This window comes from Sceloporus occidentalis, unplaced genomic scaffold (assembly GCF_023333645.1).
Source record: "Sceloporus occidentalis isolate IW3139 unplaced genomic scaffold, rSceOcc1.0.p SCAF_7, whole genome shotgun sequence".
NCBI classification, from domain to species: Eukaryota; Metazoa; Chordata; class Lepidosauria; order Squamata; family Phrynosomatidae; genus Sceloporus; species Sceloporus occidentalis.
In genome coordinates, this window is record NW_028316987.1 from 40,459,861 (window position 1) to 40,478,859 (window position 18,999).

Sequence of the window (18,999 nt, forward strand, 5' to 3'; positions counted from 1 at the left end):
ACTTTGTGCCATACAGATAACATACCATTTCTATATAGTAAATGTAATTGAAATAAACACACGCAGAAGTGTTGCAGAGTCTGAAAACAATCTATCGTTTGTTTCTTATATTCATTTTTTATTTATTTGTTCTTCAATAGTAAAATTACAATGTTGATAAGTACATTAATACAGGATAAGTGCAGCGAACAACAGGAAATGTTCAGTTTTCAATAATACACTGATAAAACAATATTATAACATTAGAGGCAACATTATTTTTAAAGTAAGGACAACATGTGCGATCAGATAAGCTTTCATGATCAAGTATTACAGGTAACAAGATTTTTCCTACACAGGAAAACCAAGGCAAATTTTCAAATATAATACAAATATTAGATTTGTAGTACAATCCATACTCTGTAGTACTGGCAATGTACCATACATTCTCTGTTAAATTAGACCCTGTGTTATGTAAACAGCTAAGTTAAAGTAAGAAAAAAATATAACTTTTAAAAAGATAAACAATTCCATTGCCACAATTCTCCCAAAATCCTTCTATCAGTTCAGAGAGGAAAACACAGTGCAAAATGAATCAGCATTTCAAAGTGTGAAATGAATCAGCATTTCAACCAAGAACATCTCCTATTTAATATATATTATATGAAGCCAATCATCCTCAAGAAGCAAGCTTCGGTGGCAGAAAATATTGTAAGGCCAGTATTCTTTGCACTGACTAGGGTCAAAGAATTATCTCTTGTAGCACACCAAACAGTGGCAAGATCCATGAGGAATGTGCATTACAACTCTCCTCTTTCTGGTATTGGGGCAGTTTAGAAGAGGCACTGACCTCTGTATCTGCTAAGATGTGAAGTGTAGCATTCCTTTTTTCCCTTTGTAAAGAGTACACCAGAAACTACCATGCAATATTTAATACAATCTGAGAAAGTTATATTATTCTCCTTGTAGTCTTCATTTGAAATGATAGAAAACACAAACAAAAATCAGAAAGAAAGCCACACATTTCTAATAATGCAAGTCGGCTCAAAGCCTAACTTTTCCCTCTCAAAATATTTATGCACAATTTTTAAAATAACCTATCTAATGTCCTACTGCATAAATGTCATTGCAGAGCAGCAAGAGAGTATAGAAAAACCCCACAGCTCAATAAGTTATGGGGTGGTAGGTTTTTTGGTCTTTCAAAAAATAAAACTCTCCTTGGTAGTGCCCAAAGAAGAGAATTTGATTTGTTTCAATTCAAGTTAACAGAGGAAAGTTTAAGAAAGTACACTTCAATGTGCTATTTGTTTGTGCTAACAAAAGTTCATATTTCATTCTCTATCTCCTCTCCACCTCTATGGCTGGTCTCATTCTTCAAATAATATCTGAGTCTTCAAGTAAAAAAATACGCGCAGGAAGTTTGTTTTTTCTTTCTATCTTTCTTTTTGGTTTGACTTCTTCTAGGTTTTATTAACAAATGGAAAAAGAATGTAAGTTGATTGTTTTTGCAGTAAGTGAGAAGGAAATTTTGCAAAATTCTGAAGTATGTTAGATCTAATTTTCCAGATTTGATCCATATATACCTGTAACAATATATATCTTTGGAATAAATGGTATACAACATCAATACAGACTCATTCAAATACATGCTTTGCAATATTGGAAAACTGGCACCAAGAATCAGAAAAATAAACCGTATGGAATACAATGCACTTGCTTCTGGATCATTATGATTTAGAGTTTCTGGAATTTGGCAGGTACTATGGAATAGGTTTAGGGGAACTGATACATGGACCTTGCATGACTTAGAAGCCAGGGTGACCTCAGAGTGCTACGCCTGGTGTCGTCTTAAAAGAGATAGTCTTAGACAAAATAGCGGTTCTATCTTTTTAATATTTTAAAAAATAATTAATCTGAATTCTTTTGAATTCTTTTCCATTTGTTGAAATTTTCAGGGGCTCTGGAAAAAAAAGAGAGCAAATAACACCCTGTGACACACTGTCGAGCTACTAAGTAATTTCAAAATATGTACACGCTACATACAACTTCAGTAATAATAATTATCATAATAAAGTATGCTCTTCTGAACGGTTTCCCAAAATCAAGAAACGCTTTAAAATGGCATCATGCATAAAAACAGGAAATGTAACCATGCAGCTAATAGCAACAGTTTTAGATACCTGATTGTCATTCTCTGTTTCCAGACGGGGGGATGATTCTTCACATACAGCGAGACTTCGCACCAGTTTCCCCTTCCCTCCTGACTGGAACACAGAAGAGAAGGAAAAAATCGTATGGCATGACTCAAGTAAATAAGGACTGATCTGATCCTAACATAAAGTCTGAATGTCCCTGCTGTCGGATAGCTATGGGCATGATGGAGGGCAACATAGAGATAAGTTGGGATGAAATAATTCATTCTGTATGAAGAATTTAATAGAAAACCAAAATAGCAGTCAAAAGGCAAATGTTCATCAAATGAAAAAAAGTCTCTATGCGTTTTAAAAAAACGTGAGCATCTATTTTTATCTTCACACTTGTTCACTCCTCTCAGTTGCTAAATGCTCATATAGATAAAGTTTATAACAGGAAAAATAAACATTTTTTTCATTCTCCAGTGGATAGTACAAAGGTAAATGTATGGAAAGATCTGAATCTTAAACAGTGATATCTATCTGTCTATCTATCTATATCTATATCTATATCTATATCTATATCTATATCTATATCTATATCTATATCTATATATGGAAATAACTGATAATTCATAAAATCTTCCTGACCTTTTGACACCATGAATGAAAACAAGCAAGTCAACTAAGAAAAAAGTTTCATGATCAGCCACAAGCATGGAATGTTTTATCCTAAACCTATTTCACAGTGACTCTGAGGAATCCATTAAAACTCTACCTTAAATCTTTTTTTCTGTTGGTTCTGGTTACCATTTCGTTTCTGTGAACAGAAAATAACAAATTATTCATAACTAATGGAAGAGAGTACGCATAACTGGACATCATTAAATCATTCATGAAGAACCTGTGTCACATAGTGATTGTCAAATGGTTTGAAAAAGTGGACTTAACACTATCCTTTGAAGAAATCTTTCCATAGATCTCATTAGGGTAACAAGCAAAGTTCAATTCTAGTTTTATATATATGATTTTTTTAAAAGATAAACAAATGCAAGCCTAATAAAAACCTACATCCATATTTTTTTATCAAAGCAGGCTAACATTTCAGTAGTCACAAGAATCTGACAGAAGATAACGGACAAAAGTTATCAATAAAATTGACCTCACAGCCATGTTTCTAAACAGTTTTGTCTCTTGGGATAGTTCTGAACTGGTCTGTTTTAATTTGATAAAGGTAAAAGTAATAGTGATAATAGTGATATCCTCTGAAGGTAACTGATATAAATTCACATACTTTCACAACGAAAAATAAATAAACAAAGGCACATAATGTATAGTTGAAAGAAAGGGGCAGAAAGTGGGGCAGAATAGAAGAAAATATTTATAAAATAAAAATGGGGGAATGAGGAAGCAAGGAGGAAAACCACCATGCATTGCATTTAACTGATAGTTACTTCATGCACTTACCTGGTCTGATTTGCCATCTTCATCTAACTCTGAGCCAAGAATGCAATTCTCTTGTTGGGAGATGGCCAAATCTTGATCATTTCCAGCTTCCTCTGCTTTACCCTGCTCAGACATTCTTCCAGGTCGAAATTGCAAGAACAAGATTTGATGCCCTGTAAAGTCAAGACATGAAAAAACAAAACAAAATAGCAGATGAAATTTGCTGTTTTATTCCTATGTGACATATTTTTATTTCCTTCATGACGAGCTAACAGGAGCTCAAAAATTGGGGCAATACAATTCAGCAGCCGGTAATGGACTGTTTCACTCCAGGTGAAAGTTGAAGTGTCGGAGCGAACAAGTAGAACTGCCTGCTTTCAACTAATGAGCAGTTCTTCAGATTGCCATTTTCATCCCACAGCTGCAGTTGTATAAATGGATAGGAATTCTTTCACCAAAACAACAAATACATGATAACACATCCATCTCTTAGCTTAAGGGGGCATCACATAGACAAGATTCTCAACCAGAAAGTAAAAAAACACACAAACAATACAAGCCACACTGTTACCAGCCAGTCCTTTCCTTATGCACACACTAAAAGGATTATTACATTCCTTGGACGAAAAGAAACAGTGAGCACACCAATGGTTGACGAGTTAATAATTCTATATAAACATTAATTCTAAATTTTCCAATAAAGTACTCTTTTGATCATGTCTTGGCATTAAATTGACAGCTTCATTATTTAAAAAGCACGATTCTTCTGACCCACATGTTCCACTCCAGAACAGTGGAAGTCCTCCTAAAAGCCGTTGGCGGGGTGGTTCTAATGAAGATGTCTTAACTGCATGGCATTGCTCTCAGCGCAAAATGCTCAGCTGTATAGGAGCTCAACACATCTTTTCAATGCTGAAGCTTATTATTATTTCCTTCTCCGTGCCCATAAAAACCCCTCTGACATCTCCCTACTGATCAGTTGTCAAATGTTGCTCATGAATAATTTATAACTTTTTGTTCTCACCACGCTGTCCTTTTTTAAAAAAAATAATAAAAATAAATGCAGTGGAGAAGAGGAATTATTTCACAACAGTTTTTCGAATTTCCCCTTATCACCTTTTAATAACAGTTATTAGATAAACCTAGACTTCAGCATGGTTCTTATAAAGGTTGTAATTTGTACCAAACAGACCTTCTTAATATCTCCTTTGTTTGTTTCAAAAAATACATGAAGGTCACTGAGGTCTTTTAAATTTTTAGAAAACTCTCCTATATTTATTCTGGCGGTAGATCTGGCATTTTACCAGAAAGACCACCAAATATCCTGCTCAATGATTAAATTTTCAAGTGGAGCATGATTTTGCAAAGAACAGGGCACTAAGAACAATGAGGTTCTTTTAAAACTTGCAGATTTCATTGTATATGAACGCTGGGGCAAAAGGCACATAATTTAAAGAGGAGGTTCATAACATTCAAATAACCAAGTTTATTGTCTAAATTATCCTGTCAGTTTGTCAAGTTGTTCCATTCTTTTTTGTACTATAATATTTTTAGCTACAATTTACCCCTTTATTTGGAGGCCATTTATAGATGAAATTATACTACTCTTTCTCACAAATTCATAAAATACAATAGAAAAAATTGTTTAAATCCCAACCCCGTTGTTTGGAAAATACAAACAAGCAACATATACGTATGCTACACCCCACAGACCTGGACGTATAAGCAAGGCTCTAATTCATGTAAAATAAAGCCTCTTTCTTCTATTGTTACAAAGAAGCCATTTACCTTCAGTGCTGTTTTAATTCTTGATGCCTTTCTATCAGGTTCTGTTGTTCTTCACTGGTTAAATCCACACAAGTGATCAATGACAACGTGAGTCCCATGACCCCATTAACAGTTCAGAGTGCCAGTCTCCATGCTGTTCCTTTAGAGCGTTTGAGAGATCATTGTCATCAACCTGGCAGGGAGGGAGAAAAAGACAAAACGTAAATACCAATAATCATGCTTATAATTAAAAAGATAAAATAAATAGCGACCAGATTTCTAACACTAATGACCAGCTTCAAGCAAATCACATTCACAGCTTGATCCAGCTCCACCTGTCTCAAAAAACTGTGTGCTTCTTCTCTAATGAAGGCTACAGCCGGCTGTTCAAGTCATAACAGCTCCTACGCACAGAGCTAAAATTAACAATTGCATATTATGTGCCGAAGATTACTCACTTCAGTTTTAACCTTTTTAGTGAATTCTAGCACTTTGCATTAAAAAGGCTCATCTGTTTGCCTCAGTGGAAATCAATATTGTTGCTAAAGAAGAAGAAAAATCTCTGTTCTACAACCAAAGCTTCAGACTCAGTTTAGAGAATACTATTTTTATTAAAGTGACCTCAGCAGCAGGTATAAATGAGCTGACTTAACAAGGCAGAGCTATTAAACTGGCTAAGAGAGAGTTAAAATTCTGAGTAATGGAAATTAGAGAGAACTTAGAATACCGTGGGATGTGTGAGGAAAAGATTGCTTAGGGAGAGAGACAGAAGGTATGGTTGTTTCAAAAAATACACGATGCTATGTTTATAGTGAATGTTGCTACCAGATGGGCATTTGATTAAAAAGAAAAGTGAAAGGTTAAAAGCAAAATAGAAACATTTACCAAGTACTGAAATATGATGAGTGTCTTTTGGAGTGCTGGAGTTGGCAACTAACTGATAATCTGACAACTGAACCACTAAAATTGTCATGTAGGTATGAATATGCCATATAAATGCTAATGCTAATATAGAACAGGTTCTGATGTCACTAAATTGTAAGTAATGGCAGATAGCATACCATGCTTGGTATCTACTGTATTTAGAAAGCTACCAACAATATACTGCAATAAATGTTACAAATACAGTAGAGTCTCGATTATCCGATGTAAACTGGTGGTCCCATAGTTTGGATAGCTGAAAATGTTGGATAATCCAGAGGGTCATAGGAAAAGCCTAGCAATCACTAAGAAAAGCCTTGAATCACTATGAAAAGCCTTCCAATCACCATGTAAAGCCTTCCAATCACTATGAAAAGCCTTCCAATCATTATAAAAATACAAATTGCAAAATTTTTTTGCTTGGAGCCCTTTCCAGCTGGGGGCGTGGCAAGGGTTCCAAGCCACGCCCACTGACCTATCCGACGTCGGATAATCTGGAATGTCGGATTACCGAGAGTTGGATAATCGAGACTCTACTGTATATTCATTTTCCAATCTGCCACTATGCTGAGAGCTGCTAAGGCATAGGTTGCTTTAATGTTTCACTGCTTTGTATGTCACAATAGTCTGAATGCTATAAATGTTATCTTCTCTCTTGGAATTTAGCTTAACTGAAACTTATTAGCCACAATATGGGGGTAGTCCTTGGAGAAAATGTAGTTAATGGAGTCCCAGTAACAGTAGAAGTGGTCAAAAGATCTTAAGAACCAATTACATACAGATAAACACTAGTTACAGTTTCTGACTAGAAAGCATACTAGACAGCAAGACTGTATACACTCTAAATTCCAAAGAAAGAAAATACAGGCTGATTGTCTGTCATTTCGACTGTGATAAAAAGAAATAGAAAAAAAATCACTGAGAAAAAGTTCAACCAATACACTTCCAAATCAAACTGATTTGTTTTTGTTCAAATGTCTCACCATCAGTCTAGATCAGTGGTTCTCAACCTTCCTAATGCCACAATCCTTTAATATAGTTCCTCTATATAATGGTGACCCTCCAGCCATAAAATTGTTGTGTCTCAGTTCCTAAGACCATCAGAAATAGGTGTTTTCTGATGGTCTGTGAAAGTACCAAAGGGGTCGCTGGTCTAGATGCTTTCAAATACTACAAGCATATGGACATATTTATGGGTTCATTTGCCACAGATTATTAACAAGCCATTTTATTTAAAATAAATAAATAAATCTAATGCAATCCAGGGCAGTCAAATGCACATAATTTAGCCCTGTGTACTACCAGCATGAAAATTAACATGGGAAACCACCACATTGTAACTGCAAAGTCACCTCCTTGGGTAAATAAATAAATATTTTATACATTTCTGTCTCCTGTCTGCTTATATAACTTGTTCAAAACTAAATAAAATATTGATACAAAGGAAATATTTCTATTCTGCTATTCCAGGCACCTAGATAAGTGTAAATATATGAAACTGATACATTAAGTAAAAATTTAAAGAAGGTGTCACACCTAGCCATTAGGATATTTCACAAGACTTTCATGACCAGAGTTTGAGAATGCAATGAACTCTATTACTTAAACTAAAAGACATGGCTAAATTGATCAGTTCCTCAATTCTTCCAAAAATATGAACAGGTATGCATGTATTAAACAGTGTCATACAGAATCAATGGCCTGATACAGACAGGCCAAAATAAAGCCGCTTTGAGTCACTTTGCAAGTATGCTGTTTAAATCATGCATGTGTTCTAAGAGTCCAGAAGCCGCACCAAAGCCACGCTCTAGTCCTAAGGACTGGAATGCAGCTTTGGTGCAGCTTCCAGACTCTTAGGACGCATGCATCATTGAAACACCATACCTCCAAATTAACCTGAGGCAGCTTTATTTTGGCCTGTCTGTATAATGTCCCATTTTTATATTCACAGTGTTGAGCTATTTCTTTAGCCATGGAAGATAAACAAACAAACCAAAAAACAACAACACACAATCATAATCACTTATTTTTCCCAAATCCAAATTTTCATTCATAAAAAAAGCAAATGTAATGAATATCATAAATAAGCACATGCAATATAAATTTAGAAATTGCTTTGTAAGCCTACAGGGAAATGAAACCAAAGCTTACCTAAGGAACCAATTCCTCATTTCACAGGTGTGACATCCAGATCTCTTCCTTCAACACAGCACTTCTATTCCAGAGATGTCATGTTTCCCATTTATCATACTGCTGTATTGGTTCATTGAGGAAATGACATTCTTTCCTTAGGTAATTTCCCTCTCCTTGTGCAGCAACAGCTACAACTGGGCATAGAATCAAGTTTCTCATGGGAATTGGGGCTGGAAATCACACGCAGATGTGCAGACTTCCCATAACAATATTCATATGAAAATGCAGTAGGCCCTTGGTATCTGCTGGAATTTGATTCCAAGATCACTCTTGGATACCAAAATCCATAGATGCTCAAGTTCTAGTAAATACAGTAGACCCTCCATATCCTCAGATTCTTTATCGAGAGATTCAACCACCCATGGCTTGAAAATATTCCAATATTGTATGTGTGTGTGTGTGTGTGTGTGTGTGTGTGTGTGTATATATATATATATATATATATATATATATATATATAAATTTGGGACACCATTTTACTATGCCATTGTATATAATGGGACTTAAGCATCCACAGATTTTGGTATCCATTGGGAGCCCTGGAACGAAACCCCAGCAGATACCAAGGGCCCACTGTATAATGGGTATAATAAAATTGTGTCTCTTATATAAAGTGATAAAATCATGGTTGCTTTTTGGAATCTATCTATATCTATCTAATATTTTCAAGTAGTGGATGGTTGAATCCATGGATAAAAAAAATCTGTGGCTATGGAAGGCTGACTGTATGTTTCACCAGTGGTATCTATCTCCCAGGGAAGACACTGACACAGCTGCCAGTGACTCTACACTGCAGAATGAATAGATGTGACCCAGGTTTACTGCATTTTAAATAATAATAATAATTAATAATAATTTGTTTTATATACTGCTATTCCAAAGATCATAGTGGTGAACAGCAAATAAGCTAATTAGCAAGTAAAGTGATTGAGCTACAGGCGTATCTCAGTTAAAGCTTCTGATAAAGAAGTTCCTTTTAAAAAGTTTCTTATAGGACACCCCTCAGCCTGCAGACCCCGTCTAGTTGGAAGCTTTATGCAGAATCAGCATGGGGAAGATGGGGAAAGAGAACTGGGGAAATATAGACGTTCAGTTAGGGCTGCAGAAGCATGTCTGAAGTAAACAATACAGTAAAGCCTGACGTGAGGAAGAATGGGATTCTACTATAGAGGATCCTACATGGGAAAACAGCCCAACCTGCCTTACTATCCACTCTGGTATGTTGAAAAAGCATATACAGTGGTACCTCGGGATACGAATTACCCAGCTTACGAAATTTTCAGGATACGAAAAAAATTAATTTAAAAAAACTGTTTCGGGTTAAGAAAGTTTTTTCGGGTTACGAAAAAACTTTTGGTGCTTTTCGGCGCTATTTTACACCAAATCGCGGCTTTTCCCCATTAGCGCCTATGGGGATTCGGCTTGCGAAAGCCTTTCGGGTTACGAAATTGACAGCGGAACGAATTAATTTCGTAACCCGAGGCACCACTGTACCTGTAAGTTTTGCCATCAAAACGGTAATCATAAGAAAAGTGGAAGTTGTTGAAAGAACAGCGGTCTCTTTTATTTCTGTGTTATTTCTGTGTCTAGCACTACTTAAAGAAGTAAAGCCCAGGAACACCCTTTGTTAACCCTTTGTTAATTGGAAATAAAGCTATAATATACATTAATATCTACTCTGCATCCATTAAGAGCATTAATTCTAAACTGACGTAACTACATTATTGAGTCTTATTGTATTTACTTCCAAGGAAGCGTACAACTTACTACGGCCTTACTGGAAATCAAATTCCACCAAAATCAATAGCACATTGCTTCCAAGTAATGCATTTAATTAATGCATTTACTACCAATGTAATAAAGTATTATCAAGAAACCTGAGGCAGTCACTTCTGGGACTAGATTTTGAGTGCCATGAAATGTCACCAAACCTGTTAGTTATTTGCCTTAATCTTACTATATACCATATATTATGTTATTACTATAGCTTCACAGGGATGGGGTGATGATGTTGTAAGATTTTATGCCTTGTGACACTATCTGCTTTGTTATACCTTGTGACAAAATGTCACTGGCTGGCTTTTGGTACTATACACTTTGATTAGTTGAGCAAAAGGCAACATTTACTCTCCTAACCTGGGCAGCAAAATGCCTTGAACAAAGTCTATAGCACATTTGCACAAAGTATCACTGGAATCCTGGGCTCATTTACACAATTCTCCTCCATGTGGCAAAATTACTTAAAGCTCAGTTTTCAGGGAACTTTGTCTTTGTGAACTAATTATCTGAACCTCATTTTTAGCTCAAATATCTACAAGCTGTATTTTGCTTTCTTTTTTAAAAATATGTATCCAATCTGTTTTTCTAGCTCTGCAACATGACATCCATCTGCCTTTTGAACACTAAGGATCAGAAATTCAAAATTCAGTATAGATCTCAACCTAGATGCATGTAAATAATCTCCATATTTACTTGAACACTCTGGAAATACATAATACTGTACCATACTAACCATCAGTTTAAATCATGATTTAAATCGCCTCCCAAAATGGGACAATTTAAACCAGTTGTTCAACCACTTATTCATTTATTATTTTGATCCCTCCTAAATAAAAGTGCATAGTAATTGATGTTAGAACTATAAAACCTATTTCTTTTCAACAAAAAAGAAAGTTAAATGTATACCACAAGTTTCTTCAAAAGCTAATAATGATAAAAAGAACATGTTATAAAAAAGATGATATTTCTATACACCTAGGTGTGAGTAATCCTTACTGAGCTTAATGGGACTTCCTTCTGAATAGTGATGAATAGGACTGCACTGTTACACCCACTTGAACTCAATATGTCTTATTTCTGAACAGATACAATGCTCTCAGAATACAGATGAAGCCAATTGCATAGACCAGGCATACAATAAAAGAGCAAAGTATCACACAGATGTATTGGTACATAATACATATAGTGACCTTGCCAGTCATTGGTGTCCAGTATATCACTCTCATATCTTCCTTTTGTATCTCCTTCAGATTGAGGACCAGAAACTGGTCAATAGATTAAACATTACAGATATTACCCATTGAGCCACATGAATGAACTTTTGTTTTGTTTTTTATTCTGTGCCTAGTACACAGTCTATTGTACTGAATGTTTTGCTAAGAAGATGTGTTCTACACAGTGTTCTTATATACAGTACAAGCAAACCCAACTTTATTATTCAGTCTCTTAGGCCCTCAGCAGACAGGACAGGTTAGCCCAGGTCAAGCCCCAACACAGATTGGTCCCTGGGCTGGAGCAGTGATGGGTGGCCTGCATACCTGCCTGCCCACTACCTCATTTACCCCCCTACTGCAACTAGGTGCCCCATTTCCACGCTGAAGTAGTGTGGTATTTTCACTAGTGGCAATGGCAGGAGGAGCTAAGGGGTGCACGTTGCCATCTGGTCAACTGGGGTTTGTCATAGACTTTCCACAAAACTCTGTGACAAAAGGGGCATTTTGACCCATGCTAAGGCTCCTTTGGCCCAGGATTAGGCCAGATTCACCAAAGCCACAGCCAATCTGTCCAATCCCAAATGGCCTGCATAATCCAAACAGTACTACATGGGGCTGGGGAGAACACAGGCTTTTGGCTTGTGTAGGCTGCCCCTTTGTATCTTAGATCCCAACTTTCTGGTCCATGAACTATGGAGTTTTTTTCATAGATAGGGAAGTTAGCTGGAAGGATATCTTTTATGATATTTTTATTTTTAAAAAATAATTTTTATTAATTAAAAAAACAATGCTTAATACATCAACTTATTGGCATGCTAAATGAATAATAAATATTACATACATCTTCTTAAAGGTTGATTTCTTTTGCAATTACAATATTTTATAAAGTAATCCACACATCCTTGCATGTTTCCCGACGTGAATCATCTAATCGTTGCAATTTAGTCTATCCTATACATATCTTATATACATTTAAATGTTTTTGTTTTTTTTACTCTTCAACATATATATGCCCGTTGCTACTATATTGATATTATGGTCACAATTTAATCTTCTAAATTCCAATATTTTTTCAGAAAGTCGTCTACTATCTTCCAATTCTTAACCTCTTCTTTTTTTCTCTTTAGTATCATAGTCAATCTGTCCATTTCTCTTAGGTCCATTATTTTTTAACCATTCTTCTAGGTCAGGGACATTTTTCTTTTTCTAATTTTTTGCCAATAATATTCTGGCTGCTGTTACCAGGTAAAGCATGATTTTCCAATTTTTTTTTTTCTATTGAATTACCCATAAAGGTCATCACATTTAGTAAATAAAGTTCTGGGGTCATGGGAAATTTTATTTTAAACATTCTTTGTATAATCTGATTAACTTTCTTCCAGAAATTCTTGATTTTTGAACATCCCCACCACATGTGGTAGTATGAGCCTCTCTCCGTCCCACATTTCCAGCATTTATCATTGCCTAATTTGTTCATTTTAGCTATTTTGACCGGTGTGAAATACCTTCTGTTAGCCACCTTCACATAGTTTTCTTTAAGGTCCTGTGCAACAGTGAATTTGCTTGTTCGTTTCCAAGAATTTCCCCAGTTATCTGTACTGATTGTGTGTCCCACTTCTTGTGCCCCCTTTTATGATATTTTTCACCCACAACACTAATTGTTAGGATTCAAGATCATGAATTAGATCTAGACTTGCTTAATCATGCTCAAAGTAAATCTTTAGACAGTGGTCTTGTGCTAAATCCCATATTAGTCCCAACAAGAGTTGGTCTTTTGAAATAAATTGAAGTTCTTAGCCATCATTAAAAACATTATATTGATGTCAATGAAACTATTCTAATGGGTTCTAACATTGGATTTAGCCACTTTTGGGGATGCAATATGATTTAGTATTATTTAGTGTTACACAAGAAAGGTCACACTTCTGTTTCCTCCTCTGGTATGGCACAGTAAGACTGTGACTTGTTTTATTTATGGTTTGATATTACAAGCCAACATTAAAGTATGGTTTATGGACCTCTCTAAAGCATAGAAAACATTAACCACTGTTTAGAGTTGGAACATTGATGACATGAGTCTAGACACCATACATTATTTGAACTAAAGCACCTATTTAACAAATGAAATCTGGGAGAGCTCAAGAAGGGGGAGCGTCCATTATGATCTTAGAATTATAATAATTTGATTTGAGAACAAATGATATATTAGGAAACATGCATACTTGTTATATGGATCTTTAAAAACACTAATGAAAAATGTCAAAAGACTCATCTTTATGTAACTACCTACTTTTGAATGTCATTTAGAAAAGAAGGAAATACATTACAGTGATATCTATGAAATGTAGATTATATATTGTAGTGTATATCATACATTGTAAAAACTTATTTTAACAATTAAAAAGGGGGGGAAAAGAAGGGGGAGCATCCTGATGAAGGACCACCTGAAGCCAGATGCCACCCTGAGCCTTCCCTTGGGCAAAACACCAGACCCCGAAGGCAATCCAAAACCCTGGATTGTATCCGGCCAACTATTTTTGAAGGAAAACCTAGGGCACTCACCCCCAAATCCCATGACTTTGTAAGAGACAGCAAACCTCCAAGTCAGCACTAAGAATCCTTTGACTCATGGAAGCTATTCCAGAGCACAGTCCTTCACCAAAAGGTTGCCAAGGTGTACACCAAACTCTTATATTCACCCCCCACCACCACCACCACTATCTGCTAAATAACAACCTAAAGACCCACACTATCCAATTGACAAAGCCCCACAGATACAGATAGGCAAAAATACCTGGCAAAGGTGAGAAAATTCCGATCCGATCCCAAAGGGAACAGCAAAGCTCATACTGCACAAAGGGCAGGGGTTGGGGGTGGGTCACAACAAAATTGAAGAAGGGCTCATGTGGGGGTGGCTGAGCCTTAAATCATCTATGGCTCCACCCTCTGACACATGCCTTGGCTTGCCGTACAATGCCTAGCCACACTTTAATTTTGACCTCTAATCATGGAGGCCAACAAAATGCACCCTAAGAACTGACTGTTGTTAATTGAAAACAGATGCAAAAATGTACGATTTCTTCTTCTCAGCTACCAAGAGCTCATGTGTACAGTGACCATGATCTCACGTGTATTGTGCTAAGCCCAGAATTTGTGTCAGTATCAAATATCCGTATGGAACATCATGGTGGAAACTGATATTTCATTATACAATCCACTGTATACAGGATTGGTACATGTCAACATTCTTAGAATTGCAAATCAGTCAGGGCCTGAGTGATTTGTCATTTACAGTTTTAGATCTGATTCTTATTATTGTGCTACCGATACAAAATAACGAATACTCCTTATTTCTAAGTATAATTCTACACATTATTCTACATTACTGAGCAACATTTATTGAAAATAAAGGTTTTTATAAATACTTCTTAATATTTAATCCAGCAGTTCAATTGTTATAAGGCTTGCTGTTGGGTCTTGGAAGGTAAGATATTCAGACATGCATTTACCTAATGGAAAAGGACGATGTTTTAAAAATGAAATAAAAATTAAAGGCAGCTGAACAAGTTGGTATTATTATTAAGGAGATTTGAATAAACTCTCAAGAGTCTGTTATCACTTCTTGCTACAGCACATACAAGCCTTTTTTTATTACATGGAGTTGTGCTTTTCTCTTTTTACTACCTTTTCAACAGCTGTAATTTATCCTCTCTCTTCTGTTTGAAGTTATTTTTGTCCCCAGTAAAACCTGCTGCTTTTGAAAAGGTTATCTTATCAATCAGTAGTAATAAGTACCTAGTGAGCAGATATACAATATCTGAAAATGTTTTGAGACAAGAACAAATTTAGCTGAATGTCTAATGTAGAAGAAGATTTTTAGAAAACATTTAATCCTGTTTTAAGGGGGGGAATTTGGGACATAGTTTTGTGAATGTGGATTTTAATATGTTGTGAGCAGCTTTGATTGTCCTGTAACAGAAAAGCGGGATATAAATAAAAGTTTTATTATTATTATTATTATTATTATTATTATTTATTGTTATTATTAGAAAAAGAAGATAAATCTAGCCCATGTAAGAAAACAGATGTGATTATGACACTATAATGTAAAGTAACAGGCTAAACAAATTAAACTACCCGATGTCTACAATATATCTACAATATTGTACATATACAGTAAATGCAATTTTGTAGCTACAGAACATTGTAGCCAAACTACTGTATACCTACGTATAATATACCTACATTGCCTATTATAATACAATTGCACTATATATTGCATTCCTCCATAATGTCCTACTTTTCACTTCATTGTGACCTCATTTTGTCATGGGGGTGACCCTAAGATAAGACAGCAGAGTACAAAGGCTTATCAGCAAAAGTTTCATCACTAAGGCTGCATTCACAATGCAGAAATAATCCAGTTTGACACCACTTTAACTGCCATGGCTCAATGATACAGAATTCTGAGTTTGTTGTGGCACCAGAGCTCTCTAACATTTCTCAAAAACTACAATTCCATAACACTGATCTATGATAGTTAAAGCGGTGTCAAACTGGATTATTTCTGAGTGTGGATGTAGTCTAAATGATGTACAGACCACAGCAATTATGAACACAATTATGTGGTCTGTTAGTAGTTATATGAGGTGCTAAATATCCCAAAGAATTCTTACACTCATCTTGATGGAGCCAAAAGCCCTACAGGCATACTTATATGGGATTTTGGCTTGAACAACAAGGAGGAGAAATACATGAAAAGACATTATAATATAAGCATGTTCCACCCTGACAAACTTTTCTTTCTGGCAACCCACCCTGCTTCTTTCCAACCTGCATCACTCACTTACTCTTATATTCAGCTCACCTTGATGGTGTGGTAGATGCCAAACCAGCCTGTAAGGCAGCTCACTGCATTGCCCAGAACAGAGAACCACTTGTAGAAGAATACCTCCTTTCACTGGATGCCTTGTACTAACAGTGGGACCTTGTTATCCGCTGGGGTTTGGTTTCAGGATCCCCCGTGGATAACAAAATCCATGGATGCTCAAGTCCCATTAAATATAATGGCAGAGCAAAATGGCATCCTTTAAATAAAATGGAAAGTCAAGGTTTGCTATTTAGAATTTATACTTTTTTTTAATATTTTCAAGCCGTGGATGCTTGAATCCGTGGATAAAAAATCCGTGCATAAGAAGGGCTGACTGTACTAAGGTGCAACCACTAATGTAACAAGGAGTTGTACAAGGAGATTGCTACAGATGGATCCTAACCATAGCTCTTCAAGCTGTAGATTGACATCTGAGTGTAGCATATTATCATTACCATAATGAATGCAAGACTGAATCTAAAGTACTGTATATACTCAAGTATAAGTTGACCTTACCCTGTGAGTTGTGATTTTTCAACCTGACATTTTCATTTTTTTAAATGAATTCAGTGGTTTTATGTGCTTATTAAAGAAAAAGAACTTTTTTTTGGTTTTAATACCATAGATTTTTTTCTGTTTATTTTTTACTAGCAGCTGATGTCTAGAATCAGTCTGCTTATGTATATCAAAGTAGCATAAAGCTAATGACTAGATAGATTTATATATATATATATATAATGGTTTTAGTGTTTGCACTATGATCGCATCCGTATTTTATTATGGTAATGTCTGTGGCATTTATTGTACTGGGCTTATAAAAACTGCAAAGGCCATTGGTTTGATGCATATAAAATTTGACTTGTTTCAGTATTTATTTTGTACTTGACAGATATTAATAAAACGTTTTCTTAAATATTAGTATTGCATACTATTACATGCTGATTCATATCAAATATGAAATGCCACCACCATATGTTATGTGTATCAAATATAACCAAATAGCATCGGGCAAAGAGTAGTATCAAACCTTAAACAACTATGTGACAAACATTTAATTATTTATAGAACTTTAGGAAAGTGAAGTCGAAGGCTTTCATGGCTGACATCCATAGTTTTTTGTGGGTTTTTTTGGGCTATGTGGCCATGTTCTAGAAGAGTTTCTTCCTGATCTTCAGAGAAATGAAGATGCCAGCCACAGATGCTGGCGAAATGTCAGGAAGAATCTCTTCTAGAACATGGCCACATAACCCAAAAAACCCACAAAAAACTTTAGGAGAGTGTTTTATACTAAGCATGTAATATTTCACTAATTTCATTCCTGAAGAAAACAGCAAGGATCCTTGGCAATTATCTTTTCACTGCAAGAAAGTCTTCAAAAATGCAGTTTTCACAGATTATTAACCATTTGGGGCTTATTTTGTGTAAATTTAGCATGGGGTTGTGCAACTATATATAGGCCCTTCTGAATGGTAAGCATCCTTTCCACAACTATGTAAATGCAGAAGATTATTTTAAGGAACATATTATTTGCAACTGCATTTTATCTGCTGCTAACTGCTGCCTTATATCCCTGTGAGTACACACAGGATTCCTGCACCCAATTTCTTTCTTTTGCCCCTTTGTTTGGATCATAAACTTTGCCTGCCTCTGAATCTTCTAAGCAGTACCTTGAGACAATTGGAAAGGATTACTTGCAGAGAACCTGCTTGATACTTCTGGCCCACCGTTTTCTGACTAGTTTTAGCCATGAGCATCAATGAAAATCCTGCAAAGAGATTCGCTGTGAAACTGAAACCCTGAAAATACTACCCTGTTAAAATATTTGAAGGAATGTCATATTGAGGAGGGAACAAACTTGTTTTCTGCTGCTCCAGAGAACAGGACCGGGAACAATGGATGCAAGCTACAGGAAAAGAGATACCACCTCAACATTAGGAGGAACTGCCTGACAGTAAGGGCTATTGGACAGTGGAACAAACTCCCTCCGAGTGTAGTGGAGTCTCCTTCCTTGGAGGCCTTTAAACAGAGGCTGGATGGTCATCCGTTGGGGATGCTTTGCTTGGGAGTTCCTGCATGGCAGGGGGTTGGACTTGATGGCCCTTGTGGTCTTTTCCAACTCTACGATTCTATGATTTGACCCTAGCCCATGTGTTTGAATGCTCAAATACCTTCTGATGCAATACACCTTTATATGACAGGTCATAAATTACAGTCTAAAAAAGTTAACTGGAGCTTAAATGTGAAAGGTATCTGAATGTGATGTGCTAAGTTCACAGACACAGAGAAGAGTTTTGTTAGCATTCCCACCTGAACATATATCTTGGAATATATGACTATTCCCTCTTGGTAGCAAAGACTCCAAGGTGCCAAGTTTTAAAGAATAGATGGTTGTAATATTGTTGGCTTTGTCTATCTTTTCAATCTTTTGGCTGGGATCAGAGAATAACTAGTTTATTTATCTAAATAAATAAATAAATAAATAATAACCTCAAATTGAAAAGATGTATGGCTGAGGACAAATAGAATGATTTTAAGGGTGTAGTCATATTTCAGTATCATGCTAAGGTTTAAATTCATAACATGACAAGCAAGTAATAGACCCAAAAAGATCTGCAGATAATGAAACTATGGGAGAGATGGTGTAGATTTTTCACAATACAGAAAGGTATTAACAATCAGTGTTAAGATTTTAAAACAC

The 18,999-nt window shown here is 35.8% G+C and overlaps 1 protein-coding gene across 14 annotated transcripts in view; it reads right to left on the reverse strand.

Annotated features, from left to right (window-relative positions):
* ARPP21 (cAMP regulated phosphoprotein 21) overlaps positions 1-18,999 on the reverse strand; it is a 251,859-nt gene that overhangs the window by 105,336 nt on the left and 127,524 nt on the right. For 9 of the 14 annotated variants that reach the window (XM_089532674.1, XM_089532679.1, XM_089532669.1 and 6 more), the window contains exons 2-5: positions 5,346-5,517; positions 3,579-3,730; positions 2,890-2,931; positions 2,160-2,243 (exon numbers count right to left, since the gene is read on the reverse strand). In XM_089532674.1, coding sequence (XP_089388800.1) covers positions 2,160-2,243; positions 2,890-2,931; positions 3,579-3,692 — 240 coding nt within the window. In that variant the 5' untranslated portion in view covers positions 3,693-3,730; positions 5,346-5,517. Of the gene's footprint in view, positions 1-2,159; positions 2,244-2,889; positions 2,932-3,578; positions 3,731-5,345; positions 5,518-5,608; positions 5,675-5,782; positions 5,860-8,396; positions 8,419-18,999 lie in introns of those variants that run through there. The other 5 variants (XM_089532680.1, XM_089532675.1, XM_089532671.1 and 2 more) reach the window with 5 other exon arrangements.